General features: G+C 49.8%; 1 protein-coding gene across 1 annotated transcript; it reads left to right on the forward strand.

Moving 5' to 3' along the window:
• The first annotated feature begins 4,663 nt into the window (after positions 1-4,663).
• Hmx (H6 family homeobox) lies at positions 4,664-23,037 on the forward strand. The gene is made up of 3 exons (XM_076821490.1): positions 4,664-6,245; positions 17,015-17,361; positions 22,144-23,037. Exons 1-3 carry the CDS (start codon positions 5,668-5,670, stop codon positions 22,965-22,967), a joined length of 1,749 nt encoding a protein of 582 aa, XP_076677605.1. The 5' UTR covers positions 4,664-5,667; the 3' UTR covers positions 22,968-23,037.
• Positions 23,038-27,820: the final 4,783 nt, after the last annotated feature.

Genomic DNA, 27,820 nt, shown 5'->3' on the forward strand with positions numbered 1-27,820 from the left:
CCTCAAGTGTACCAAACGCTCGCCCCGCACGATTTCCCAACAATCGAGTCCTCCGGAGATCAAGCGCCCAACGATCGTCCATAGATCTCCCTCGGACCACCGCAACACTCCAACAGCCGACTTGGGATCGATTTGAAATCGATCTCCAGGTGCGCCCGTTCGGGAAAACGAGCCGGGGCCCGGTCTAATTACTCGTGGAAAAGAGACTCGCGCATAATGGACGGCCGAGGCACGCCGGTACAAATCGGCCGTGCAAAAACGCCGCCGATCATTGTTGCGGGCCACGGTAAGAGTATAAATTTCACAGCAGGTCGGCGGGCAGCAACCGATTCACGGAGCCAGCCGGTCCAGCCGCTCAACGGCGGGGTGCGTTTCCTCGTGAAGTAGCGAGAGGAGGAAGAAGAAGCTACCGCCGACAGAGACAGACAGCCCAGGGACAGACAGAGACGGACAGAGACGGACAGGAGGACACCCTTCAAGAGGATGGTCGCGATATTCCAGGGGGGGTGAGACTCACGCAGTTCGCGGATGAGCGAGTAGTTGCTCCCCAGGAGTATAATGGGACCCCCCGCGGTAGCTTACCTGCATCATCGACTAATCACGCCGGATAATAGGGAACAATGGCGCCCCCGTGAAAAGTGAAGCATACCCACCACTTACCTCCCTTTTCACCCTGCCGTCTCTGTCTTCCTCCACGGCCTCTCCTTACCCCCTCGGAACTCTCTGTCCGTCTGCTTCGCTTCTCCTGAGATCGCTCCCGTCTACCCGTCTCTCTCTCTCTCTCTCTCACCCCCGACGATCCCCCCGTCTCGCAGTCTCTCTTCGTCACGCCACACGGAGAGGATATAATCCTCTTACGCACCGGGCACAAAGTAAAATACGGACAACACAAGGCGGCCGGCTTCGTCCCTAGTATTACGCGTAGGCACGAGGAAAAAGTGTTTTCCTGGCCGAGCACTGGGGGTAGAGAGCGGCGTCGGCGGAATCAACGCGGCGAAATTCCGCACCGACAGGCGCTCCACCCTCCCGCGAAATCTCTTAAGCGGGTAACGATTCGATGCCGCGCTGCGAGCGAATTCTTTCCTTGGGAACCTCGGAGCGGGCCCTGGGATGCTGGATTCTCATGCGACTTCGTGGAAATCTGGTTAGGCTAGACTATGTGTTCATTGCTGTTGCTGCTTCGTCTTCTTTGGTGCCCCTGTCCGTCTCGTGGTTGATTTTTATAAGGGTTGATCAAAGATTTCTTGTTATCTGTCATGCGAAGGTTAACGAAAAGGCAGAATCCGTGTACCGCTACGCGAACAAGTCGCGGCCCGCTTTGTCGCGTTTTATGCGGCTCCTCGCAGGCAGAACGTGCGCGTTTGACCCTTCCGCCGCTGGCTATGTAATCATTTTCCTACTTTCGCGCTACCTTCCCCCGATTCCACGCGAAATCCAGCCGCTTTGAGGCGCTTCTCCTGGTTTCCCGCTGGGTCCGCCTGCGTGCCAGGCCGTTACGCCGCCCGCACTTTGCGCGTGTTGTCAACTTCACTCCAGGAGGATCGTTAAGGGAGCCTTCTCGACTCGTACCTTCCCCCTGCGCTACTAGAATTCACGATCGTTCTGTTAAGGAAGTAGATTACCCTGAAAATTTTCGAAAATTGGTTTTTAGGATGTTCGCATGTTCAGCTGGCTACATCTTTTCTACGTATTTCAAGCGTAACCGGGCTCCGAAATTCCAAAAATTGAAGGAATTACGGTAAAAAATGTACGAGCCTGCACATGAGATCGGATAACGATGTCCAAGTTTGAACGCGATTTCACAGAAACTATGTTTTCCAAAACGGTGAACACAAAATCTCGAAAACAGCTCCAACGATTTGAATGAAAATTTACAGGGTGCTGCAGGAAACTATCCCTCTCGATGTATTGGGAGCACATTTTTAATCTAAATTCTTAAAAAAAGGATAAAAAATATTTTTCCTACAAGAAAAGATAAAATCGGAAACATCAACATAAAAATGGTATTAATTCGTTTATCAAAATTTTGCTTCCTGCACAAGATGGAGACTGTCTTGCAAATTATAAAAAGGCCTTTACTTTGTGCTTTAGGTAATTCACCTGTCCGGAATCGTGTTCACCATCAAACGATGCATCGCGTACCCGCTCTGACATTTATATTTACAACTTTTTTTCCTACAAATATATTTAAATTTTTCTTTTTGCGCATTAAATTCAAGGAAATAACGCATAAAAATTAAAACTCATATAGGTACTAACAGAATCTTTTTCACTTCTTGATTTCAAATAATCCAGATTGGCGAAACCGTAGTCACCGCTAAAAAAAAGTAGCTTCCGGGAGAGTGACTGTTATTCCTGTTCATTTCTTTAATATTTTTCTATAACAAAATTACCGAGAGTTGCTGAATATATGTACTTTTAAAATAAGCAAATAGTTGTAAAACATATACAGTGACTCACAGCCATAATCGTACACTCTTTAAAATCGCATAACTTTTTTAAAATTAATTCAAACGACTTGAGTTTTTTTAGAAGCTATAAGGATTAGTTTGCTAAGTAACGTGTTTCGCAGTTTTGAAAAAAATGGAATTGGTCGGAATAGCAAAAAAATAGTAATGGTAATTCTTTAAACTTTTTTTTGTGAGCTTTGATGAAATTTTAGGCATGTATACCGACAACTTACTTCAACCTACAAATGTTTTTTTTTAATTTTCGTTACAGGCTGATAAAAGAAAGTTTAAAAAACGACCTTTTCTATTTTTTTTTTGCTATTTCGACCAAGTGCATTTTTTTCAAAACGACGAATCACGTCACTTAGCAAACTAATTCTTCTAGCTTCTGAAAAAACTCAAGTTATTTGGATTAATTTTAAAAAAAGTTATGCGATTTTAAAGAGTGTACGATTATGACTGTGAGCCACTGTACATTAGATTTTCCACAAAAAATTCCCGAAAGTCACGTTCTTTTTGGCTTGACAACTAGGCGTAACCCCTTAAAAACGTGAATTTTGAATCACCGCGCTGAAGATAACGAAATCTATCTCGACACACGTAACAAGCTCCTATTTCCAAGAAGATCGTGGGTGAAAGCAGGCTTCGGATTGTTCGCCCCGGATGCAACGCTCAATCTTCCCTATACGAGGAAGCAAGTATTTTCGCCAAGACCCATCATCATCAAAGATCCAACATCTAAAACATCGCTGGATTCATCTGGCCACCCACTGCGGTCCCCGCGAATCGATAGCCCCCCGCTGCGCGGGTACAGAACAGCGGGAAAGCAAAGGGAAAAGCGAGGCAGCGCGACAGGGGTATCGCGACGGAATCGCGCTGGTCCGGCTCTTAATTTCCGTCGCCCCGGCGCGTATTTAAGCTCGCGCGAGTAGCGAGACGGAGGAAGAGGGGCGGAAGGGAGGTCTCCAACGTTCCTGGATCGGAACGAGAAACCCACCCCCCTCCCGGCTACGTGCTCGGGGTATTTGCACGCGCGAATACGCGGCCTCTGATACACCGACGCGCATAACGCGTGTGGTTATGGAGAGGAAGCGAGACAGGAAGGCTCGGCTGGGTGAAAAAGAGAGAAGCACCGGAGGATAGAGGTAACTAGCGAGGGGGCGGAAGAGAGAGAGATGGCGAGGGACGACGAGGGAGGGCTGGAGGTAGAGAACCAGCAGATTAGGTGGGTACATCGCGCGACTGCGGCGAGGACGTTGGTATAGAATACGGATATAGGTGGTACGGCAACTGCCATCGTGCCACCGGAGCAGAGGGGTTGGGGTAGAGACGGGAGTAGGAACAGAGAGAGGAGACGAGCTAAAACGTGCGGGAAGAGGGAGGGCTGGCAGGACAGGGAGGAGGCTAGGGGCAGCGCCGTGAGAGGGGTAGGCTATAAAGGCTAATTGGTTAAAAGCTCACCGCTGGCTGCAGGCTTAAATCAAGATCTTGGAGTGTTATAATGGATAAGTAACACGGCCAGGCACGGCCACCGCTGGCGGAGTTGTGTGTTATCCCCACCCCCTGCCCTCCCGGCCGGCCGGAGGTAGGTAGGGTAGCCTAGCTGAACCGCTGCAGCCGCCCCTCGTCCCCCTACTCCGTAATCCGCGGGATCGTCGAGGGCGAGTATCTTTCGAGTTAAGGACGACGCAGCACACGCGATTGGCCCGCGTCCACGACTACCCCTGTGCCGGATACCCTCTGCCACGAGTCATCGATCGCGCTTCCACCCTATGAGGAATCGCGAGATCCATCCCCCACGGAAGGCCATTTGCTCAGCCCCGCCCGCTGCCCCTCCAACAGCGGCACCCCTTCTGGTAACTTGCGGCTTAGCCGCCCTCTGCCTCCCCTCCACGCTACACTTCTGTCTCCCTCCGTTCCGGCCATCTCGCTCCAACCATCCCCTACGCTCGTCCGTCCGACGCGCAACTACCACTCCGTGACTCTCAAAGCGTGACTCGACGCGCTCCGTCCTTCTCCGAACCTCTCTCCGCCGATCTTTCCACCCTGCTTGCTCGCTCTCTCTCTCTCGACCTCCCTCCCTCCCGCCTCCTCCGTCACCGGTGTGTCTCTCGGCGTGCTGCGTGCGCGAATGTTCGAGTAAGGCCCTCGTTCGTGTGACCTGCGGTTTCTCCGGCGTTTTCCTACCCTTAGTGCGAGCACAGTGCCCATCCGCAGTCCATCACTCGCCGCGATACGCTTCCGCGAGCCGTACGCTTTCGTCGCTCGCTCGCTCGCTCGCTCGTGCCGGCACCGATCCTAGCCTCCCTATTACCACGCGAGGAGCCACCCACGATTTTGCACGCCTGTCGCGTCCCGCGGAGTTTACGGGGGTCGACACTGCTTCGGAATCGCCCGCCGAAACGGATTCCGAGCAGCGGACGCGGCAGCCTCGCGGAGTGAACGAACGTTGAAGCAATCCCGATCCGCGAGCACGAGGGATCGGGGAGTCGGTGGCGCGACAGACCAGTGATTAACGATCAGTGGAAGAGAAAGTGACTCGAGGAAGTGGCTCGGTGTGTTACTCTTCGCGGTTTTACACGCAACGGCGACGTTCCGCGGATAGACGAGTCGGAGAAGAGGGGTGGCCGTGCCGGAGACCGTGGAGGAGAGGAGAAGAACGGGTCTGCGTGTCAGGCTGGTGGGCGGCTAGTGGGAGGAGGTGCCATCGCACGCACACGTACACACACACACACACACACACGTACACGTACACACGCGGTAGAGGAGGTGGTGGCTGAAGGACGAGAGGGGTGGCGCTGGGAAGGGTGGTCCCTCCAAGTGTCTTGTCTCCTATCATCCTGTCGTCCAGGGTATCGCTTACGAATGTCGCGCGATCGAGCGATCCGTCTCCGATCCACGACGACGAGAGACATCCTGCCGACGGAGACGTCGCGACGTGGACTCTAGCTCGGCTGGGACGCCAGCACCGGCGCACGTACCGCCTGATATGCGACGCGAGGGACTGGAACCGCTCCGCATGTCGGATAGACAGTGCACGGCCGTCGGATCGTCGACGGTGCAGCCGGTGCGCTTCTGACGGGAGGGTGAAACGCGAGCCAGGACGATCGTGCTGAGTGATAGAGGTGACGAGTCGCGGGTCTTTGCCGAAGGGACGGAGGCCATCGTGCAGTGCTCGAGGATCCCCGAACATTGGGCGGCTGGAGGCGCGTCCACCATGTCGGGCGAGACGGAGATCGAGGTGTCCGTGGTGTCTGAGGAGGATCTGGAGCTGGAGGGTTCGAGGAGCAGCTCGACGCCAGCGGAGCTGCTCCTCCAGGAGAAGAACGGCAAGGCGGGCTGCGGCCTCGGTAATCATCACTCGTTCGGCTTCGACATGGGCAAGCCGCCGCTCAGGCCCGCCTGCAATCCCCAGTACACGTCCTTCAGCATCTCCAGCATCCTCGGCAGGCCCGAGTCGCCTCCTGTCGACTCCACGTCCACCGTGTCCGGCGAGAGGCAGTCGTCGGACGTGGACAGGGGCTCGCCGCCTACGCAGAACTCCCAGAGGATCGGCTCCGCTTGCGACAGCCCCAACAGAGGCCTGTCCTCACCCACACCTTTAAGATTCGCCGCCGGCCAGCGCAACGCTGCGCTCGGCCACGGTATCGAGACCAGAAATAACGCGACCAGTATCGGTATTGGCTGTGCTACCAGTGCTACCAGCCCTGCGTCCACATTCTCGCCGCCCGGCGACGCGGCTGCGAATCCGCTGCTTGGCCACCAAGCGTCGGCCGACCTGGCCATGCTGTCCAGGTACGTTTCGCTTTGTATTGATCTGCTTTTAGAAGCTAGTCGCCCGATCCAACCTTGTGGCCTTACTTGGAATTTAACATGCAACTCTGTGCTGCTATCAACCAGCCACCACTTCTGCACCCTTCATGTTTTTCCACGTGACTCGTGGGATCGAACCTCGGTGTCCTAGCAATGTGTCGGCGGCTGGGAACAGTTGTTGTTGAGTGATAGTTTGCATTGATAAGAGGCTTGAGAAGCACTTTGGTAAGCACACCGATAACGTCACGTTGCAGTGTCGTTGGCGCACAAAGGTTAGACTCGACAACGCTTAAGGGGACTAGGCAGTCAGAAACTCGATTTTTTATGTTGTTGTATTTTTTACCACCCTTTGAAATGGTCGAGCGCGTCATAAACTGTCTCTGCGCGCACGCAGGTAGACTAATTCCTCTTTCGAAACTTTAAACGCGTCTTTCTCGGAATCATATTTCCTCTTCGTTTTGCATTGATTGCGAAAAAACGGAGGTACAAGTCGATTTGAAAAAAATTCAGCATATGTGAAACATGTCTAGCTACGACCTGAACCTAAGCGTAAGACTGTGAAAATTTCTGTTTTGACAAAAAAAAATAAAATGGCTCTTTTCCCTGGCGAAACATCAAGTTTCTTTAAAATTTGCCGTTTTACAGCCGCCATTTTTATAATTTTGATATTTTTTTCTTTTTCAATAGCTTCAGGGCAGAATGGGGGTCAGAGCAAAGTATCAATTTCAGAAAATATTTCACAATTCAATTTCTTACGGCCAGAATCACTGTAAAAGTACAGTATATATTATTCAAATAATTTTTTTTTACTGTCTAGAGTATTAACAAACATTACCCAAAAGTACTAGTCACAATTTGTATTCATCTGCTTGTAATTAATTCGCAAAAAATACTTGATTTTCGAGCGATCTGACTGCCTAGTCCCCTTAAGGGTGCAAGTTTACATTCTGAAAGCGGAGTTCCAAGGGAAATTCCGTTCGGAGCTTGTTGCAGTCAAGAGATTAATCCTGCGCGGTTTATCATTCAACCGTGGTCGCGTTTAAAGATGCATCGATTGCCTGCTTCAATTGTATTCGATCCTTTTGACCGAGTTTTGTGGTTGTTCTTCCAAACACATTGTTCACGTTTGATCCTCCATATGCTGAATATCTTTGCTTTCACTTTCCATCAACAATCTTCGAGCTGGGAGACTCGTTTACACGCTCAACATGTGTACTAGCGTAATGTAAACAACGCGAAAGATTCCACGGTGTTTCGCCCTTGAAATTACAGTAGCGAGGATGGTATTTATCGCTGCGCTGCCGCATCCTCGTGCATAGTTTATTCTCGTGCAACTAACGTTTCGCATTATCGCGTCATCCCTATTAAACTGGAGCTATCAATGTTTACTAATAAGGAATTAACGCGCGCCATCAATTTTATATCTGTGCTGCAACGTGCACTAGCCGCGCGAGTCGCGATAACTATTTCATCGATGATCGCGAGCAACTGGACATAATCAACGTTCATCATCGACGAACCCGAAGCGCTGCTTCCGATACAAATTTTCAAATCTCTCAGGCCTGCGAGTGTACTCAACCCTTCTGCCAGTGACAACGACAATGCAAGCCTGTGGACGCGAAACAGACGCAATCCCAAGCCTCCCCAAATCTTTATGCCTCTTACCAAACATTCCTCTTGCATCTTCGGAAATACTTTTTTCACTCATCACGTGTTTCTTACACACATTCAGGGGTTACACCTGGAAGATCAAAACACCCCCAACCCCAAACATCTCCTCTAATAAACACCACCAACCTTCGCATCAAACAATGCTCCAAAAGCATTTGCAAATAACATCAACAACCAGCATCCAAACCCCCTGAATCTCTGTTCTCAAATAAAACCTTCGACTCGCCTGTGAAGAGAACAGCATGAAAGATCCTGTTCTGCGAGTGGAGGGACCTTATTGTCCGTCGGACGGCGCATCGTTGATGCGAAATTAGAAGGCACCGGTGGCCGAAGCGAGAGGCGGTGTCCACAGGCCGCAGATGAAATTTTCGTGGGCGTGAGTGCTCTCGGATCAAGATACACGAGGGCAGTAAGGGGCGGGGGTGGGTTGATAAAGTAGCAGGGAGCGGGCAGAGCGCGTGCGGTGAGGATTATATTATGTGGGAATGGACCGAGGGGTCCGTAATGGGCCTATTAGGCTGTCTCATTTAATAACAACCGTAGCAACAACCACCCTCCTTACATTACTTACGTTACTTAGGGACGTCCCGGCTCTGTATCGGATATATCAGCGAGAGGAAGCCGAGCACGGCACCGTCCACGCCGCTGGGGGCTGCGACGGGAGGGTTCCAGATGATTTTATCAGATTTACACCCCCTTCCGATTCACGGCTCCCTGCTATAACCGGCTGATGCTCGCTCCTGCGCGCCCGATGCCTCCAATTGCTTGTTTTCCACCCGTTTACCATTTGATTAAGTCCCTCTCGTCTGCGCCATTTAGGATGAGCGCAGCGGGGAAAAGATTTTCGTGGGCCGTCGCGGTGACACGCGGGGTGCGACCGCGGGGGTGAGTTCAGATGGATGGGAAGGGTCGCTGGATGTGCTTGATGATTCTGTCGATCAACACTGGAGCAGGAGAGGAGATCGTATTTTTGCTGGAAGACGCTGGAGGTTGCTCGAGCTTAGCGATTCTATATCCACGAGGCAAGTAGATCGGATGTCAGGCTTGCGCGAAAAGTAGAAAAGAGTCGATCAGGGAACGGGTGCATAATACATCAGCGGATGAAACGGCGGCGTAGTCAAAGTTAAGGAGCCTAAAGGCTCTCCCAGGAGGAACGGGCACCTAACCCGGGCCATTTTCGGCATGGGCAGACCCTCGCGTCTTCCGCGGAGGAAGCGAGCAACTTCTAGGCTTGATTTATTATTAAATCGGCCGCCTACGGCATCCAGCGGAGTCTTGGCCCCGCGCGAGGTCGTCTAAGTACGCGAAAAGCTTACACCGCGAAATCTTCTATGGGGCGTCTCGACGCTTAACGCCCACCCCTCTGCAACCCTCCTTCAACTGATACGGTAATAGCATTTCCTGGGAGAAGAGATTTCAGCGGAAAGGATTCCCGTGTTGAATATTATCTGAATTAGACGCTCCGCGAATTTCACCTCGCCCCCGACCACCCTTCTCGCTCTCCGCGCCCGCGGTGCGTTTGCGGAAGCGCGTTAAGCTCGAGTCGCGACATAAACGGGACTAAACTCGTTTCCAGGGAACGGGACCAGGTGGGGTGTATTGTTTCGCGGCGCGATGTTAGAGTTAATGTTTGGTGATCTTACAGTGCGGAGATTTAAGGTTGCTTCTTTCGCATTGAAAGACCCGTGCAAGTGTCTATTAGATCCCCATAAAAAAAACTTTAAAAAAGTAAAAAAATTACGCCAAGTACATGAAATCAAATAAATCGCAAAAAAATAGAAGATAATAATAATTACAAAATAAAAAAAAAATGTGAAATCAAAATGAGCTGCAAGTACATAAAGGTGCTCACAGTTATATACTTGGCCTGGCCGGGCAAGGTCAAGGTGTCCATGAATAAGAATTATTTAAAAGCGCAAAATAATGAAAGTGAAAATTTTGTCAGAGTTTTAAATAAGTTTCAGGTTAGGTTGGAATAGCCGTGCGACGAGTAAATGATAGCGGTAGCGACAGTCGACATATATACAGGGTGTCTTTCATGCACTTGGCGTCGAGACGCTACCGCGTCTCTAGATAAGTTGCAGCACTCCTTGATTCCATCATACAAGAAAATGATTTTAGATTTTCCTAATGTTTTCTCACTTCAAGTGCAGAATTAAGTAATCCACCTTTATCGAGTAGTTGGATAAATTTTTCACACCACTATTTCACCTCGTTCGTAGGAAGAAATCGACGAAAGATCGATCACCACCCCACTTCGCGCATACGCTGTAAATTTAAAAGGTACTTTACGGGGCCGAAGAATTCAACTGGCCAGAGTTGTATTATCTCCCATCAGGTTGAAAAGGGACCAGCAGAAACCCGTGTCGGGATTAATAATATTGCTGCGAGCGAGCGAACCGCGCGGCTCCGTGAATTAATCAGAAACCCCGTCTCGCGTTTATCTTCGACATTTTCCACGCGGCTGACGATCTAATTACCGCGTGTTTATCCGGGGCCGACGGGGCGCAGCGGAATGTAACGGGGTACCATTAAAGAGGAGAAAATATCTCGCCGAGTTGCCATTGAAACGCGAGATACAGGAAGGATCGTAAGAATATTTTTCCTCCTTTTTCTCTTTTTCGGGCACCTTTCTCTTTTCGCGCGAGTAAAACTCACGCCAGCCCGCCGTTTCGCGCAGGGGAGGAGGGCAACGATATTCAGTAACGTTACCGCGGGCACACGACGTCTATATGCGCGAAAGATCTTTACTGGGCCGGGGATAATCCGCGACAGAGTCGGCCTCGTTAATTACAGCCGCGAAGAATGATTCGTTAATTAGCGTGGAATCGCGTTCCAAGTTTCAAAGGATGGTACGATAAAGCCCATTGTGTATGATCGCCCGTTCGAGGGCGATATGGATGTTCAACGTCGGAAACAAATGTGGAATGAACGGTAGCTGGGAATAGACCACGAATAATAATCGCATCGAAACACAGTGTCTCTCTTACTCTCCCTCCGCCCTACACCATCTCTCTGCTGCCACCCTTCCCTCACCCGTTCTCTCTGTCCCTGCCCCGCATGTCTCTTCGATTCCCCGTTTTCTCTTCTACTTTCGTCGACGCTGATGACGCCTCCATTCTCCCCAGCAAATCAAAAACTTCGCTAGACAGTGACGGCCAGCAGAGGCACACTTCGTAATAATGAAAACACGGATAACTTTTGTTCTCTCTGTGTATGACACTCCGGCCAGGAGTTATTAAAAAATCTTTTAAGTGGACCTTCAGGTTTAATGGCTTTTGACGGACGTGTTGGATCCTCCTCCTCGAAATGTTGCTGTCGGGTTGAAGCTCGTCGTCGCCTGTTAGTTGATGTTTAGAGATTGAAGGGTATTCGGGAGTTGAATTACTTTTTAGTGGAAGAGATTGTCGCGATGTGTGCGTAATTAATTCCCAGGCGAGGGGGTCGTGTCCTGGTCGCGTTATAAAGCCGGCAAGCCGTCGTGCTAAAGCAATTAAGTTGTTTCCTTGGAATCCAGCGAAATGAAGTTGTCTCCTGGCGTGTAGGCGCAAGCATAAATCCTCCACTTGGCCTGTAACAGGCAGCGAGCGGGACGAAGCCAAGCAACGGGTTTAGCCGAGCACTTTGAAAGCCAATAACTCATTGTTGGGTCATCGTAATGACACTTCATGAGTCAGTACGTAACCGTGAACGTTGCCAGTCGAATCGATAAAAACAGGAGGTACCTGTCCGCGTGCCAATGCGACACGACATAATTACTCGTTCTTTAACAAAATCGAACTCAACTTATCCTCTTTTTCGTCACTAAATATCCTCCAACCCACGTTGTACTCTGTGAACACATTTCACACAGGAATCTAAGATTCTTCCAAATCTCCGGTGAATAAATCAAATGCAACGGCTACAGAAACTTTGAGACGAGTCTCTAAAGAAAATTCAAACTTTGCCTAAAAATGTCCCTACCTTCTAAGCACCCTCGACACTTCCTCCTATCATTGCCTCACAAATTGTCACACAGCCCCAAAATTTTCGGCTATCAACCCTCCCAAAATAAGTCCCTCAACCGTTACACAAATCTCCACCCCGCGAAGATTTCCAAAATCGCGGCGAAATCTCCGAGAAACCACCCCATGGCGATTGCCCGCGCGCGCTCCGCCATCGTGCGTGATCGACTTTCTCCTTCTCGTCTACGGCTGGAGAGCAACCCCTGCTGTAACGGTACACGACAAAACGTATCGTGTTACGAGCGATCGTTAACCACCGCATAAAGAGTTTATATTCGAGAACGGCACTTACTCGCCGCGCGGAAGCAACGCGAGCAAAGGTGGAATAATAATCAATACAAAAAAAAAGGGATAATATGTCCCCCCATTGAGCGGGGTACGGCTCGTAGGGCGGAGGGGGTAGAAGTTTAACGGACAAATTGCCCGAGGATCCCGTGGCGCGCTTGAAGAATCCAGCCCCCGTGCTTGACCAGGAGCGTCGAATCGATGCACACCGTCTGTATGGAGGGAACTCAAAAATGTTGAGAACAGTGCGGTTTATTTAGATTGAGATTGGCAATTAGGTGATACAGTTAATAGAGAGGTAACAGTTCGCGATACGAGAGATTACACTGTAGAGATACAAGAGACTACTGCTCTGTATAACCGAGCACTCGGGTCGGTCACGAGAGCGAAATTGTGTGTGCGAGTGTATGTGAGGTGTTGCGTGGAAGAGTATGTATGTATGATCGCGAAAAGTAAATATGAAATCAATCAGCTGCTTGAGAATGTTCGTGGTTTCTTGCGGCTGATGTGAAAGAGAGAGAGAGAGAGAAAGAGAGAGAGAGAGGGAGAGAGAGAGAGATAAATAGAGAGATATAAATAGAGAGAGATAAATAGAGAGAGAGAGATAAATAGGGAGAGATAAATAGAGAGAGAGAGAGAGATAAATAGGGAGAGATAAATAGAGAGAGAGAGAGAGAGAGAGAGATAAATAGAGAGAGATAAATAGAGAGGGAGAGATAAATAGGGAGAGAGAGAGATAAATAGAGAGAGAGAGAGAGAGAGAGATAAATAGGGAGAGATAAATAGAGAGAGAGAGAGAGAGAGAGATAAATAGAGAGAGATAAATAGAGAGAGAGAAATAAATAGGGAGAGAGAGAGATAAATAGAGAGAGAGAGAGAGAGAGAGAGAGAGATAAATAGGGAGAGATAAATAGAGAGAGAGAGAGAGAGAGAGAGATGATTTTGCCGAAACACCGTCATCGATCCACGATCGATCGGAGCGCTCGATATTCACCGTGGCGTTTCAGCAGAGTCGTCTGTATCCGATTATACAGAGGCAGGGGGTTGCATCGTAATCAACGAGGTTCCTCTTGACGGACACTCGATCGGGCCAATAAGATCAGGGAAATTGGCGGCGGTCGTGACCGTTGAGGATGAAGCGGAGGTGTGTATTGCGTCTCGGGATCGCCGGGAATCGTAGGAAGTCGAGGGCCCTCGAGGAATCGATCGAGCGAAGAAGAAACGGCTCGAGCGAGAAAGTTGCGCCGAAAGAAAGAAATAGAGCCCCCTCCTTCTCGCCACCCCTGCTCCTCGGGCCATTCATTCCGCTGGCTACCTAAGAGGAGACGTAAGCCGCGCAAGAATTAGGCAGAAAAAGGTGGAGCACACTCCTCCAGCCGACTGTTTGGTGTTTATACCTGCTCCGCGGAAGAAAAGGGCCCACCCCTGCTGATGCTTACAAACAGGGCGGTTGTCAGATTTCCTTTATCTTTCCCGGGGCATCTGTATGGCCGCTACTCCTCTTTTGCGTTTCCTCGATTCTTGTCCTCCTTTCTTGGCCCGCCACCCTCCCCGACCCTGATATCGATGCAGACAACGCTGAGGGCGAGGATCGCGTGTCCTTTCGGGCTGGACGCAGGCGAAAAGGTGAGGAGCAATTATCGCCACACGTTTCAGAGGTCGATTGATAGCTCTCCGGGCTCGCCGGGAAGCTTTTAGGCGCCCTGTTTACAGGGATATTTACCGAGGGATGAAGATCTTAGCGATATCCCTTTCTCCGGGGGATAATTTGCTCTCTTTCCTTTGGCCCTGTGGATTTTAGGGACTGATCTTGGATTTCCAGGAGGGCTTTCAACTAATTCACGCGACGTTGGATCATGCTTTAAAGCGAAATTTTATTCGGTAATTACGGTAACTGAAACGTACAAACTCTGGTTCCGTGCTCCCCCACTCGATGTCCAAGGGAAACGCGATCTTTCCTTAAAAGCGGACGACGTACTCGTAATTTCCGAACCGACTCGCACAGATGACCCCCTCTTCCGTGCCCCGCAATCTGTCTCGAAATTAATCTCGTTGAACCGAATGATAAATCGTTAATCGCAGCATTACCCGTGAATCGTGTGTCCGAATCAGGGCGCTCGACTAGATTCCACGTTTCTGCTGCCGTCTCCCCTTGCCCAGTCCCCCCGTTCTCTTTCGCCCCGCGCCACTGATTAAACGAGCCACGTCGAACATCGATAATCAATGCACTTAGCGGGTGTTTGTCGGGGCGACGCGGCTGAAATCCGCGCCACGAGAAATTCGGGAAGCCTGTGACTCGCTGTCCATTGATCACACCCTTCCGCTGCGACCGCCTCAAACAAAAGGCACGAAAATCAAACTCTACTTCGATAAGAGATCGATCTACTCGCGGACCTAGTAGATCCATGATCGATATCGATGTAGCAAAAGTTCCATCGGCTTCCGAAACAGTTCCAGTTCGTATGAAATTGAACTCTCCATGCGCCACGGCTCCGAGGGATCCCGCTAAATCGGCAAGCTTGGGCGCGAAATCGGTGCCGGGCGAGAGGAAAGCGCATCGAAGCGCAACGATCAGATCGTTGGGCGCAGTCTGACTGGAAGGGAAGCGAGCCAGGAACAGGGGAAGTAGTAGGGCTTCCGAAGCCTCGGCTACTCCTCTGCTTCCACCGCGTTTCACGCCGGAACCCGGCTACCTACCTACCTACATTTCTGCCGAACTAAATCGTCACCGCAAATCGGCGCTCGCGTTAAGTTGCTCCGCGTCAAGCGGTCGCAGCTGCACTTACCGCGCTGATCAGGAGTAACGATCGGCCATAACACGGCCGTTGGGCGGCTGTTACACGCGACCTGGCAAAATGGCCGGCATAATTGAGAGCCCTGCCCGTGGATACGCGGCACTGGGGTCTCCAGAGGGCAGGTACGCGTTGCTGCGAGCACTATTTGTGAGGTACGCGCAGTGGCGAGTGTCCGCGAGCGACCGAAGGGGCCCGCGCGTTTCGGCTATGATTGCGAGTCATTTGGATCAGGGTTTATTATAACAGCGCGTATAAACGCGATAGCAAAGTTTAGTGGCAGCCTGGGACGTTTATACATACACACACCTACATTCTAATTGAAGATTCCTCGAAGCGAATTCTCAAACTCCCATACACCCTAACAATTCTAATTTTACGCACCCTTGGGCATCGCCACTCTTCGAACCAACTCACCGTATCAATCCCCACTTGACCAAGAATACATCTCGCGATCACCTTAACCGTACCCACTGCCGAAGTCCTTAATCGCCTGTAACCCACCGACAGCTCCCAATCACGGTCACGAGTATCCAACGCGGCTGCTAGCCCTGGCACCTCGTTACTCCATTCACCGAATGCGCGTGTCCTGCGGCGGCAGGTACGACTCGGCGAGGAATCCACGGCGCAGGTAGGCCGATCCTCGCGGAGGCTGCGAGTCGTAAGCGGATTTTCGCTCTTAACAGTGGAGCTAAACGGGGGGATGGTGTCATTGTTGCGACGCAAGCGTCGCTCTTAATAGGCATAACTCTCGAAATTCCTTTGAGCATCGAGGACCAAGTAGCCCGGGGAGATGTTAATGGCTGGCAGGGGTGAACGGTGGTCGAGGAGCACGGGCACGCTGGCATCGATATATACACGCTTCTCTCCTCCCCTGAGCGATCTTTCCCTCTCGTTCTTTCTATCCACCGGCGGAGAGGAGAGGGGGGGGGGGGAAAAAGAGAATGGAATTCACTTCCGCGCGGCTGCGGACTGGATAAATGGGTTTGGAAACATTTGCCGGTTTTTCAGCAGAGAAGACAGGTTCGGCTGAATCGCGCTCTCGACGCCTCGGACACGGCCGCGATCCGGTTGTGAGCTCGACGTTTCGCATTCAGAACGGTCCGCCCCGTGGAAAACGCGGCCGCTGTTTTAATCCAAGTTTTTTCGGCGGTGTTTTATTTAGAGCGCGGCTTTAAACGGCTCGCCCCGGCAAACATTTCCCCGTACGGTTTCACTTTTACGGGCGCACGCTGCTCGAAACGATTCGTTAAAACCCCCCGCGAAAAACACGAGCAAGTGGCTGCCCGTGGATTTTCGGGGCTGTGGATGCTGATCGAATCCCTGGCATTTCGGCGCGATTTCCGGGGGGTTTTTTTCGCGTTGCCCGGTTCGAATGGAATAGCGGACAGTACACTCGGTGTCCTCGATGCAGTGGACTGTTCGAATTGGATGCTGAGAATCGTTACAGAGTGTTCCCCACGATCTCTTTGACTACGTGGCCGGTAGGGTGGTAGTCGACGCGTGGTACAACCGAGGAGCTTAGTCGTTCGATGGTAGAAATGACGGAATAGAGAAGAACTCTCCAGGCCGAGCTTTCCATTGACCTCTACTACTAGCTAAATTCCTATTCTCTACACCTGAACGCATCGGCGAAGCAGGATAATCGGCGAAAGATGCAGCTGCTGGGTAACCAGCTAGAATAACGGGGCTACTTTCTCAGTGATCTTGAATGATTAATACCCTCCATCCCAACTGTATCCTTCGACCTATTAACTGAGCCACTCTCAACCAGAAACCACCCCTTACAGACTCAAAAACAATCAGACAATTTCATCCACCTCTAACGCTGCATTTACTCTCTATATCCTCGCGAAACAATTAAACATTCTGCACCCTTGAACTCGTCTCGCTGATCTAATAAATAATCATCCCCCAATACCATACAAAATTCCCTATTTCACGTTGTATGCCACGGCTGTTCGAACCCTAACTAACTATCACGCTCGTCTGCTTTCAGATTGGGCCTCATGTCGTCCCTGATAGCTGGCCGTTACCCAGTCGGAATCGGGGTCGGTGGCGTTTTCTTCCCGTCGACGTTGCAGCACCTCCACCAGCAGCAGCAGCATCAGCACCACTCTCGGCTGGCAGCCGCCTCTTCGGCGTTAAGCAACGCCGTGCAGGTAGGCAGCCAATCGGACATCGTGGACGCCGACGGTATCCGCGGCGTCCTCCCCGGCGGCGCCGGTTGGCCGTTTCCATGGAGGCCCACGCACAGCCTGCAGACGCTGGAGCATCCGTCGCCTGGCGACGTCGTGGGCACCCTGAGCCGCGTTAGTCCTGCCTCTGCTTCTTTCCCGCAAAGGGGTGAGTTTCCACGCGATAAATACACTCCTACCCCGGTGTTGCCGGCTGAAACCAAGGCCACCGCTCCCTATCCATCTGGCTGAGTATTCAAGTCCTACCACGAGATGCCTGCCACCACAGGCTCTCTGTGTACCTCATCGAAGGTATTCTTCTCTTAACACGTCAACTGCGACGCGATCCAAGCGGAAGTCCACCACTGTGGGCGTCTTCGTGTTTTCACGGTGGCTAGTGTAACGAGAACGGGGGAAACGAGGGATGCGAAAGATAGTCGATGTACAAGGGCACGTGCGCGAGGTAATCGTGCATCGTAGGGTGGAGATACTGAGGGGTCAGTAGCGTACTGATATTGTCACGTTGGGTGAAGAGTTTCGTTTGAAAGGAATGCTGGAGAAGTAACGTGGCTCTGGATGCAGATATCGAGTCGCTCCATTCTCTGGATATAAATATCGAGGCATTGATTCGATTCCGCTTCCCATTGTAGCTCCGCTGAAACAGTTATCTCGGTTTTTCGGGGGGTGGCTCCGGTGTTTCGGTTATGTTGCACTGGATTTTGTTCGACCCGCTGCGGTTCCGTGATCTACTCAGTGTGGACATTTGGTTTCGCGTTGTTTGGATTTATCGCGAACTGGGCGCGATTGGCGTAGCTCTTCGTCGGAAATTCTTTGAGTAAGGCTTGCTACTCTTGAAACTCTAAATAGGGAAAATATGGCGGTAGCGAAGAGATACTTGATGGCGTAGAGCTTCCACTTTGAAAAGAAAGATTGCTTAAGAGGACTAGGCAGTCGAAAGACCGATTTTTTTATTGCATTTTCCGAAAGTACTATCTTTTCTGAATAGTCTGGTTAGGCCTAATGGGAATAGTCTGAATAATTTGGTCAAGCGGAGGCTCAGATTGACTTGAAAAGATTACAGGATGTGTAAAACATGCGCTATTTCCCGCCAAACCTCTGATATGGTCCGTAAAATTAAAGACTTTCATCAAAAAATTAAAAAGTCGCGGATTTTTAGAGCGCACGAACCCGACCGAATTTTTCCTGAAGTAATCGCCGTTCTTCGGCCACCAATTTAATAATTCTGTTTTAATTCTAATTTTCATTGCTTCAGCGGGGAAGTACGGATGTAAAAAATAAGAATCACACCTTTTTAAGACCAATATTACCTGTAAACTAGAGAAGAACGTTAAAATGTTTACCAATCAGCACCGCCATTTTTACAGCACACGTACATTTCATACCAACTTTTTTCAATCTCTATGATAATAATAAATATTAGGTGAAAGGATACATCTGGACTTGCTTTCATTTTTTTTACAAATAGTAGGTGTCCCATTTACTGTCAGTGTCCCTATTACTGCCACTTTATTTATTTCACTTTAAAAAAATGTAACGTATAAAGAATAGACGTATAAAGAGTGTACTATAATAATAACAAAAGCAGTCCCAATTTTATGATAAATTCTTTTTTACACTATTCTTTATACGTTGCGTGTTTATTAAGTAAAATAAATGAAGTGGCAGTAATAGGGACGCTGGCAGTAATTGGGACATTTGCCCTACATTGAAAAGAAAGCGTTCCTTTCACAGAAAACGACTGCCTAGTCCCCTTAAAAAATTATGCGACTGATAGGAGCAACAACAGACACCGGGACCTCTTCATGTACCCCTAATTCGAAACACCCCTTCTCCCCGTTCCGTTACACTAGTCGGTGCTTCAATAAAACCGTAACTCCGCTGTGTTCATGGCAACAGTTTTCCAACAATCTTTAACCATCATCTTCAACTCTAAACTAATACCCAGCATCAACCCTGGGCAGAGTTCAATCCATAAACAGACAAGCCAATTATCAGCCAACTTCGCCTTCCATCGTTCACTCCGCTGGTGCATGCAGTAGCCGGCCAGGCAGTCGAGTATTTTGGCGAAGTGGCAGGAGTAAAACGATCGGCGGGTAAGGCGATCGACGTTGGTTTGTCGTGGTGGAAGCCGTGGAAGCCGTACTCGTCGCCGTCCACGCTCGCGTTTATACACTTACGTGTATAACGTCTACAAAGACCCACACCTTGCCCTTCTGCCTTCTTCCTTCCCTTCACGATCCTCGCGAGTCCTCGTCTGGCAACGCTCGCCCTATCACCTCGTCCACCCACGAAATCCATTCTCCCAAAAACAACCCCCATCCCCGGTGCGTTCTTCCTCGAGGTGTCTTGAGATCTTTGACCCGTCTCGATGCCTTCACGCGACCAGTCCCTCCTCGTCGATGAACTGGCCCGCTTGTTTTCCTCTCGCCACCGACGGATCACTGGATCTCGTGAGTCAGGGGTGGAAATGCCTGTCGGTGTAAAGGAAATATTTTGTGGATGGTAGATTCATGAGTAGAGGAGCGTCCAGTAGAGAAAGCAGGGTGTAAGCTTGACTCAGTTCGCAGTTTCTGTCGATACTCTAGCGACAAAGTCTGCAATCTCTACATGTGTGACACGAGACGCAGAACACGGCTCTTCGTGCGCACCAACATTTCCTTCCAAGTGCTTCGAGTTAAGTGTTGTAGACCACATGTAGCTTAAGAATCGATGCTTCGTCGAGGGCTCTTTAACTTGGGGGAACACACGCGTCTATTCATCACCTTTCGTTGGCTAAAACAAGCGGTGGACGTACCTACGCGAATAATTTTCGCAAGAAACTCTCCGAGCCGAGAGGTCTCTTTGATCGCGCAATATTTCCACCCCTGGGAAATTCAAAGTTTCACAGCTGCGGGATTGACGAGCACGTGGGGTACAGTGCTCTGCAAGAAGTTATCGTTATCGCGGTAAGGGAGGATCGGTTAACGCGCGATTCGCGCGAAGAATCGATACGAGAACGACAAATGTTTCGGCGTGCTATGAAACACGGTTCCCGCCTGCGAATACATCCGAGGATTCGAAACAATTATATCATAATAGATAAATAGAATATTAATTAGCCGACTATCAATCGGGCACACATTAAATGCAACGCCGTCGGAGATGAATGGGCGAGCGATTTATTGAATACGCGCCTGGCTCGGCAGAGAGAATTCGCTCATCGACAATACCGAAAGAGATCTCCTCGTCGATTCTGTGTCGAGCCGCGGGAGAAACGTTTTGGGCCAAACGGTTAATCAACGCATTTAGCGCGGCAACCGCTGCTGCAACATTCACGATCTCGGATGAATAGCGTGATTTGCGAAATCATTGTGGCCGTGTGTTGGTGCTTTGCCACTTGCCACTGGCGTTTATCGCGATCATCCGATGAAATTCACCCACGGAGATCAAAAGGACCGTCCCACATTCTTCTGTCTGGTGCATTACAATTGTAAATTAATCAGATTAGCTTTAGTCGCTCTGAAATCGGCTGCTCCTAGGGAACAGAATGGTTGATTGAATTTGTACGTCATGGAAGGGAGGATATCTTCTTCTGCAAGGGTTCAAGTATTTCTTTATTCGTCCAGTTGTCAGGAGATCCTGAAAATGATCCTGCAGTGCCTTGAAGAAATTTTAATAGTAGGTGCTTTTCCTCGACTTTCTGATGCTTTGCGGAAACGATCGCGACACTATCGGAAGGGAGGGCGATGAATCGAGCCCCAATCCGTTCGATCGATGCAGTTTCATAGTTTCAGGCTGTACTGCGCCGAAATTTACAACACTCCAGCTCTCGATAGTATCCATTTACCCCTGTGCATTTGCGACAATGATAATAAACTACCGATCATCGGCAGGATTCGCGTGCTTCTGCTTGGCAACGTATGTTTCCATTACTGGCGTGCACGCGCTAGCGTATCGGTAATTTGAAGAGTTAATCGATATCGATGAGCAATAGACGATACCAGAAGTGCATAATATCATCCTCTTCTCTAGAATTTGATTATGGATCTTGCGGATTCTGGGCGGCAATTGTTCAAGCTTTTTCCTAGCACGTAGGGGGTGTTTAAGTTTGGTTCAGGTGAAAATAAATGCATGGAAAACAATGATGTCCGAAGGGCTCCAGTTTCCAGGGATTAAGGGGACTAGACAGTCAGATCGCTCGAAAATCAAGTATTTTTTGCGAATTAATTACAAGCAGATGAATACAAATTGGGACTAGTACTTTTGGGTAATGTTTGTTAATACTATAAACAGTAAAAAAATTTTATTTGAGTAATATATACATATGTATGACAGCGCTACAGTTGCCTGATATATATAGGTGTTTTTTTCTGGAGCCGCTGTAATTTTGCAGTGATTCTGGCCGTAAGAAATTGAATTGTGAAATATCCTCTGAAATTGATACTTTGCCCTGGCCCCCATTCTGCCCTGAACCTATTAAAAAAGGAAATAAAAATAAAAATTATAAGTATAGCGGTTGTAAAACGGCAAATTTTAAAGAAATGTGATTTTTGCCCAGGGAGAAGAGCCATTTTATTTATTTTTTGTCAAAACAGAAGTTTTCACAGACTTACGCTTAGGTTCAGGTCGTAGCTAGACATGTTTCACTTATGTGATTTTTTTTTCAAATCGATTGCATGTGGTCGCACAAGTGTTCCTCCATCTGATAATATTTAAGGCTCAACTGTGCACTATAGACGAGTGTCCTCAGCCCTGAGCCAACTCAATCAGATCCTCTGGATGTTACGGTGCATCGTTTGCAAAGGCAACTCTAGTATACAATTTGATCCACGAAATTTTCGTGAAACCTCCATCCTCTTCTCCGTCGTCATGGTACCCGTTCCCGACTTCCTGGTGGATCCCCCCAAGTTAACCGACCGATTCTGAAAGCCCCGAATCTTGCTGTGCGCAGACGACCTGGACGACGAGAACGGCGAGGAGCGTCTGCACCGGACTCGGAGCCCGTCGACGGGCGACGAGGGCCACGACGACCTCGTGGAGCAGGACGACTGCCCGGAGGCCGACGGCGAAGGAGAATCGACCAACTCCACGGGCCATCACGGCAACAACGGCGGCACGGGGGTGGGCGGGGGCGGAGGTGGCGGCGGCCAGAACAGCGTGCAGGTCGGCGTGGACGGGCGGGACTCGAGCAGCATGAAGCGGAAGAAGAAGACGAGGACGGTGTTCTCGCGGTCGCAGGTGTTCCAGCTGGAGAGCACGTTCGACATGAAGCGTTACCTGTCGTCGTCGGAGCGGGCCGGCCTGGCCGCGTCCCTGCGCCTCACGGAAACCCAGGTGAAGATCTGGTTCCAGAACCGCCGTAACAAGTGGAAACGGCAGCTGGCCGCGGAGCTGGAGGCGGCGAACATGGCCCACGCCGCCCAGAGACTGGTCAGGGTGCCGATACTGTACCACGAGGCGTCCGCCGGGAACGGAACGCCTGGCAGCGTGACGGTGTCTGTAGCGGCGTCACCCGCGTCCGGCGTTGCGCCAGCGTCGGTGGCCACGTCGGCGCTCTCGCACTCGGTCGGCGTCGGGGTCGGCGTCGGCGTCGGCACCACCTGCCCCCCGTCTGCCGCCCAGCCCATCTTCTACTCCCATCACCACCAGCACCACCATCATCATCCAGCTCACGTGCAGCCGCACACCCTCCTGCCCCACCAGGTTCACCCGCAACCGCCACCGCCCCCGCCGCCACCACCTAACGGGCAACCACCCCAATCCTCCTCGCAATAACACCGTCCGGCTCACGAGACCGTCGGCCCGCCGCGACCAACCGTCGCCGACGGCGCCCTGTCCCTCTCGCGGCTCGTCACGATCGCGTTGTCCGGCTGAGAACGAGAACCTACTCCTTGCCGTGGACGACGACCGGTATGGAGGTTGGACTACGGGCCATTCACAGCTCTCGAGGTTTAGTTCTCCGGCTGCTTTCATTCTTTTTATTCTTTGGCTTTTTCAATGGACAGTAGACGCAGCGGCTTCAGGGCACCGGGTGCTTGTTGCCTTTAGTCGCTTTTGGAGAAGTTCTGAGGCGTTCTGAGGAATTTGGGATACTTGAGTGGTTTACAGTTGGAAGTACCGCGAGTGGAAGGAATGTAGCGAGGCGCTGGTATCCTTAGTAACTCGAGCGCTTCTGATGGACCAATTGGTAGGTGTATTGTACAGCGATGGAGGCGGATGAATTCTCGTGGAAGTTATATGTTTACAGAATTTCTTTAATTCGTGGGTTCGTAGGGGTACCTATAAGCGCACCGAGCTTGATCTAATAGAGCGCTCGAGGCGTGATATAAGACTTCAAACATGTCTTCGTCTAGGGTAAACCAACCAGTGAATGACCGAATTTTTGAATCTATGAACCTTTGAGAGTAATACTTGAATATATTTATGTGTAACAACAAAACAACTGTTGAAATTGCATTTAAATTTATTTTTCTTGAAATTTCTGTGAAAATAATTACTTATTCTTATCGCAATTTAAAAAAAAAAATTATAAAATGCAAAACGTGTAGCCCAGTAAATGACCACATAATTTTAATAAGAATTGTACTTATTAGTGTTTGCTTAATGCGCGTAACTAAAAATATAGGATATTAAAAGTGCAACTACACTCCATTTATAAACATATGATTATGTTTAAATTTATAATTGACATTTCTTTGCCTAATGGTCATTCACTGGTATGCGGTCAGTTACTGGTTGGTTTACCCTACTAATTGCAGAATCTTAGTGGTATAAAATAGTCTAGTTTATTTACAACCCCGCTACATGCCTTCCACCCAAAATCAGTACCAAAATTTGTTCGAGAATAGTGTCCTTAGGAGTGTATACCTGAAACAACGTACAAATATCTAAAAATTCTATCATTCTATCCTTCCTTGACCATAGAGACTCTATCTGGCTCCCTTACACTCAAGCGCCTAGAATTGAACACTCGAATATGGCACTCTATCGAACAAACATAGGGCGAATTCCACTTACGCCCAAATCGCCCGTGATTTTCATTAAACTACATTTTCCCGTACACGGCTGGACGCATCGTCAAGAATTTCAAAGTCGATTTCCTCGAAACTGGAGCGCAATAGCAAAAAAAATTGTTCCTTTTTCTCGACTTATTAACTTATTATAAATCGAAAAGAAAGAGTAACTTTTTTTCATATCGCGCTTGATTTTCGAGAAAATCGACTTTGAAATTCTCCACGTTGCGTCCAGCGGCGTACAGGTAAACCTACCCTAATGAAACTCTCGAACGACTTGGGCGCAAGTGGAATTCGCCCCTAATTAAAAATTATGGGGAAGGACGTGCAAGTAACTATTCGAGAACTGATTCCCTCTGAAGTTGATATTAGCCTCTTTTTCGTTTCATCTGTAAAGTGTAGAGTTGCCAAAAGTGGTCCAACCGTCGACCACGTCTGTCCATCGGGGACGTTCGCCTCTCCGTTTCGTCGCGGACGTCTCCCCGGGACGATCTCACGCTTCTCCGCGTTCTTATGTCTTTCACAACCCTGTTCCCGAAGCAAGGGCCACGTACCCGTTCGAACGGCACCGCGGTGGTTCTCTCGAACGCGAGAGGGAAGGGACGCTCCTCGGCGGGTTTCCAAACGTCGTCGCGGTCCAGCGCGACTGGCGACTTCCGGCAAGTCGAACATTGTAATATAAGTATGTATCTAGTCTGTCAGTTGTCGATAAGAAACTGCTCGTGGAACGATTATATTTAAGATATTTTCATCGAAGAGCGCGGGGGACAAGCACACTTCTGCCCCATTTTTGTCTACCCCTTACCATTAGTTCTCCTTCTAGTTTCATCTCGGCCGTTTCGGTATCCGCCTTTTCGTTTCCTGTTAGATTCCCGCGTGTAGGATCATTTCTACGAGGTCGGAACGGATCGCTCGGGAGCTCGATAATCGGGGACGTTGCAAAAGCGAAGTGGACGAAAGGGAAGTATGGTTCTCTCTTGTAAAGCGTATTAACCGCGAGACATTCCGTTTAAGAGATTGTAACTAACTGTTAGGGTTACGTCGAAGTAAGACACAGGCAGGGTTCCTACGACATATTCTACCTGTTGTGATAAGCATCTAAACGATTAATTTTATTGAAAGGGAACGGTAGAGTCTCGAAGATACCGGCGTCTACCTTTGCACTGTATTGTCACACCCACCTTATCTTATAGACGTCAATTAAAGACACGCCGTTTGTCGCGTCGTGTTTTTGTACGGACATTTGTGATCCGAGATCTCGAATTATTGTACAGCCGATCGTTTCGTAATCGCTAATAATGATCGTTGAACCATACACAGTGGATGTCGTTCAGAAAACCCTTTCTCTATCACGCTCCAACACCCTTCTCGACGCCATGGACGACCCTCGCGGATCGTTCTATCGTCCAGACCGAACTCCGTCGTTTTACCTTTCAGATATCGTCGTTTTTGGTATAAAATACATTCTGTGTAATACGTGGGACAACTTCAAGGCGATTTAGAATGAGAATTTATCTTCTCCAGAGGAAACACCCCTCGCGACAGCGTCAGAAAAGAACTGGCCTTTGAAAAGGGTTTAAAATACCAAGTGGTGGCCATTTCCCCGTAATTCACGCTCCGCGGTTTCGATTATCGAGGAGTAATTAATTTAAGATGGCTGTAACATGGTGAACCGACTGTAGCCCCGGGAAATTCAGAACGTACGCGGTAATTCGGTTGGAAGGTCGACGCAAACATTCCCCGCTGTCCCGCGATGCGTGACGTTGCAAAACAGAGTCCCCACCGTTAATAGGCTCAATAACAATTCTCGGAAAAGCCTGTGAACCGCGTGCCCAAACAGTCACCTTTGCCGAGCGAATAGTAATTTTCAATATCACGGTTCAGTCTACGGCAAGCCTCGATAATGAAAACATCGCGGAGCGTGTCGTAACTCGGCACACCGAATCGGTAGCACCACGGTGGTCGTACGATGATACAATCGAGTCGACGCGAGTGGATAGATAGTGGTCATCGATTGTCACGTTGCTCGGTTCGCGCTTAACTGCATCGTCACGTCGAAACGTCTTTCCCTCGAGTTTCCTAAAACGTTTCGGGACAAATAGCTCCGACAACCACAAGTGTCCGTGGCTAAGTGTATTTTAAAAGAAAAAGTGCGAACACCTTAAACTCACAAGTGGTACCGTTTCCAAAAGTTCTCGTTTAACGCGCCCTAACCTTCGCTTAAATTAATCTAAAATTTAAAAAAAATGTCTCCCTCGTTAGGTTAATATTCCTTAAACTCTGAAACCGAGAACCTCCCCTAAAGTACCTCGCAGTGTCTCCACACCCTCGCGTCTAGTTTAAAATTCGCTTGACCAAAGTAGAACGTTGACACGATGAAGAACAGGGCGAAAGATCTCGCGTATCGGTCATCGAGGACCGTCGGAATGGTGAGGAATCGGGGGTCGCTGGGTGACGAGGGGTAGCTCGCGAGGAATCGCTGGGTACGCGTGTCGGTTGGTGCAGGTCGAAGCAGATTCACCGTTTGCCGTCGAGGAGGGCCGAGGAGAGGAGCCATTGGCGGTGGTGCGCGCGCGACCACGAGGGAACACGGACGACAATGCCAAGCTGCACCGCCACGTTTCTGCATCCGCCTACACATCGGCGCATATCCGAGTAAGTACGCGCACGTAAGCACTTACGTGCACTTCAATCATCGTTCTCACACCCCGTCGCGCGCCATCGCACCTTTCGCCTCTTTTTCCTCGCCTCTGATCTCTCCACGAGCCTTTCATCCGTGGAGCGATTCCATCCCTCCCTCCCCCTCCCTCCCGCCCACCCCGGAGCCTCATGCTCCTCGCCCTAGCCGGCGTTTCAGTTTTATTTCGCCTCCGCTGTCCTTTCTTCTCCGCCCTCTTTGCGCCGTTTACTGTCTTCCTTTCTACGGCCAGCTCCCACCCCGTCGGCACGGGCTGCGCTCCCAGCAACACGTCCGTGCCCTTTTCGCCGCCCTTTGGGACTCGATCATATCGAGACTACCGCCTGCGCATCCCGTGCTCTGCATGCCTGCCCGCGGTCTCGTTTGAAATCCGATTGCGCCGTCGTTGGCAAGTGTCCTTCGGAGATATGAGCCGATTCCAGAATTGGGGGTGGGTGGTTGGGTGGTTCAGGCCGTTCCGGGGGCGGGTTTCTTTGGGAAATTCAACTTCGGATCGTGGGTACATGGAGGTCGCTGAGAATCTTCTGTTTGTGATTAGGGAGCTATCGATAAGTTGCAGGGGAATGTAGGTTGGGGTAGGATTCTGATTAGAAATAGAGGAGTAATGGAGGCTAGGGTGATGCAGAAGTTGTGGAGAAAAAATTTGTTCTATATTTAATCTGAAGGATATTTGAGTAATTAGTACTCGAAGAGTAGGGTTTTCTGCTTAGAAGCGCGAACTAAAGCCGGGAATCCACGTAGAAGCTAACAAGGGAACATCACGAATACGAAAATTCAAGAAATTCTGAAACTTTGTGAATTTGCAGGGGATTTACTCCTGATTACAATGCAATTTTTGTTTGCCGCCCAAATTCACTCGAAGGAAGTGAAATTAACCCCTAAACATCCGGTTATTTTCCGATTTTGTCTTATAACTC

This window comes from Andrena cerasifolii, chromosome 10, assembly GCF_050908995.1.
Source record: "Andrena cerasifolii isolate SP2316 chromosome 10, iyAndCera1_principal, whole genome shotgun sequence".
NCBI classification, from domain to species: Eukaryota; Metazoa; Arthropoda; class Insecta; order Hymenoptera; family Andrenidae; genus Andrena; species Andrena cerasifolii.

Bases quoted from the DNA above. Each gene is read 5' to 3' on its own strand.
- Hmx (XM_076821490.1), top strand. From the start codon at position 5,668: ATGTCGGGCGAGACGGAGATCGAGGTGTCCGTGGTGTCTGAGGAGGAT. The intron at 6,246-17,014 runs GTACGTTTCGCT...GTCTGCTTTCAG, and splicing joins GACCTGGCCATGCTGTCCAG to ATTGGGCCTCATGTCGTCCC. The intron at 17,362-22,143 runs GTGAGTTTCCAC...TGCTGTGCGCAG, and splicing joins TGCTTCTTTCCCGCAAAGGG to ACGACCTGGACGACGAGAAC.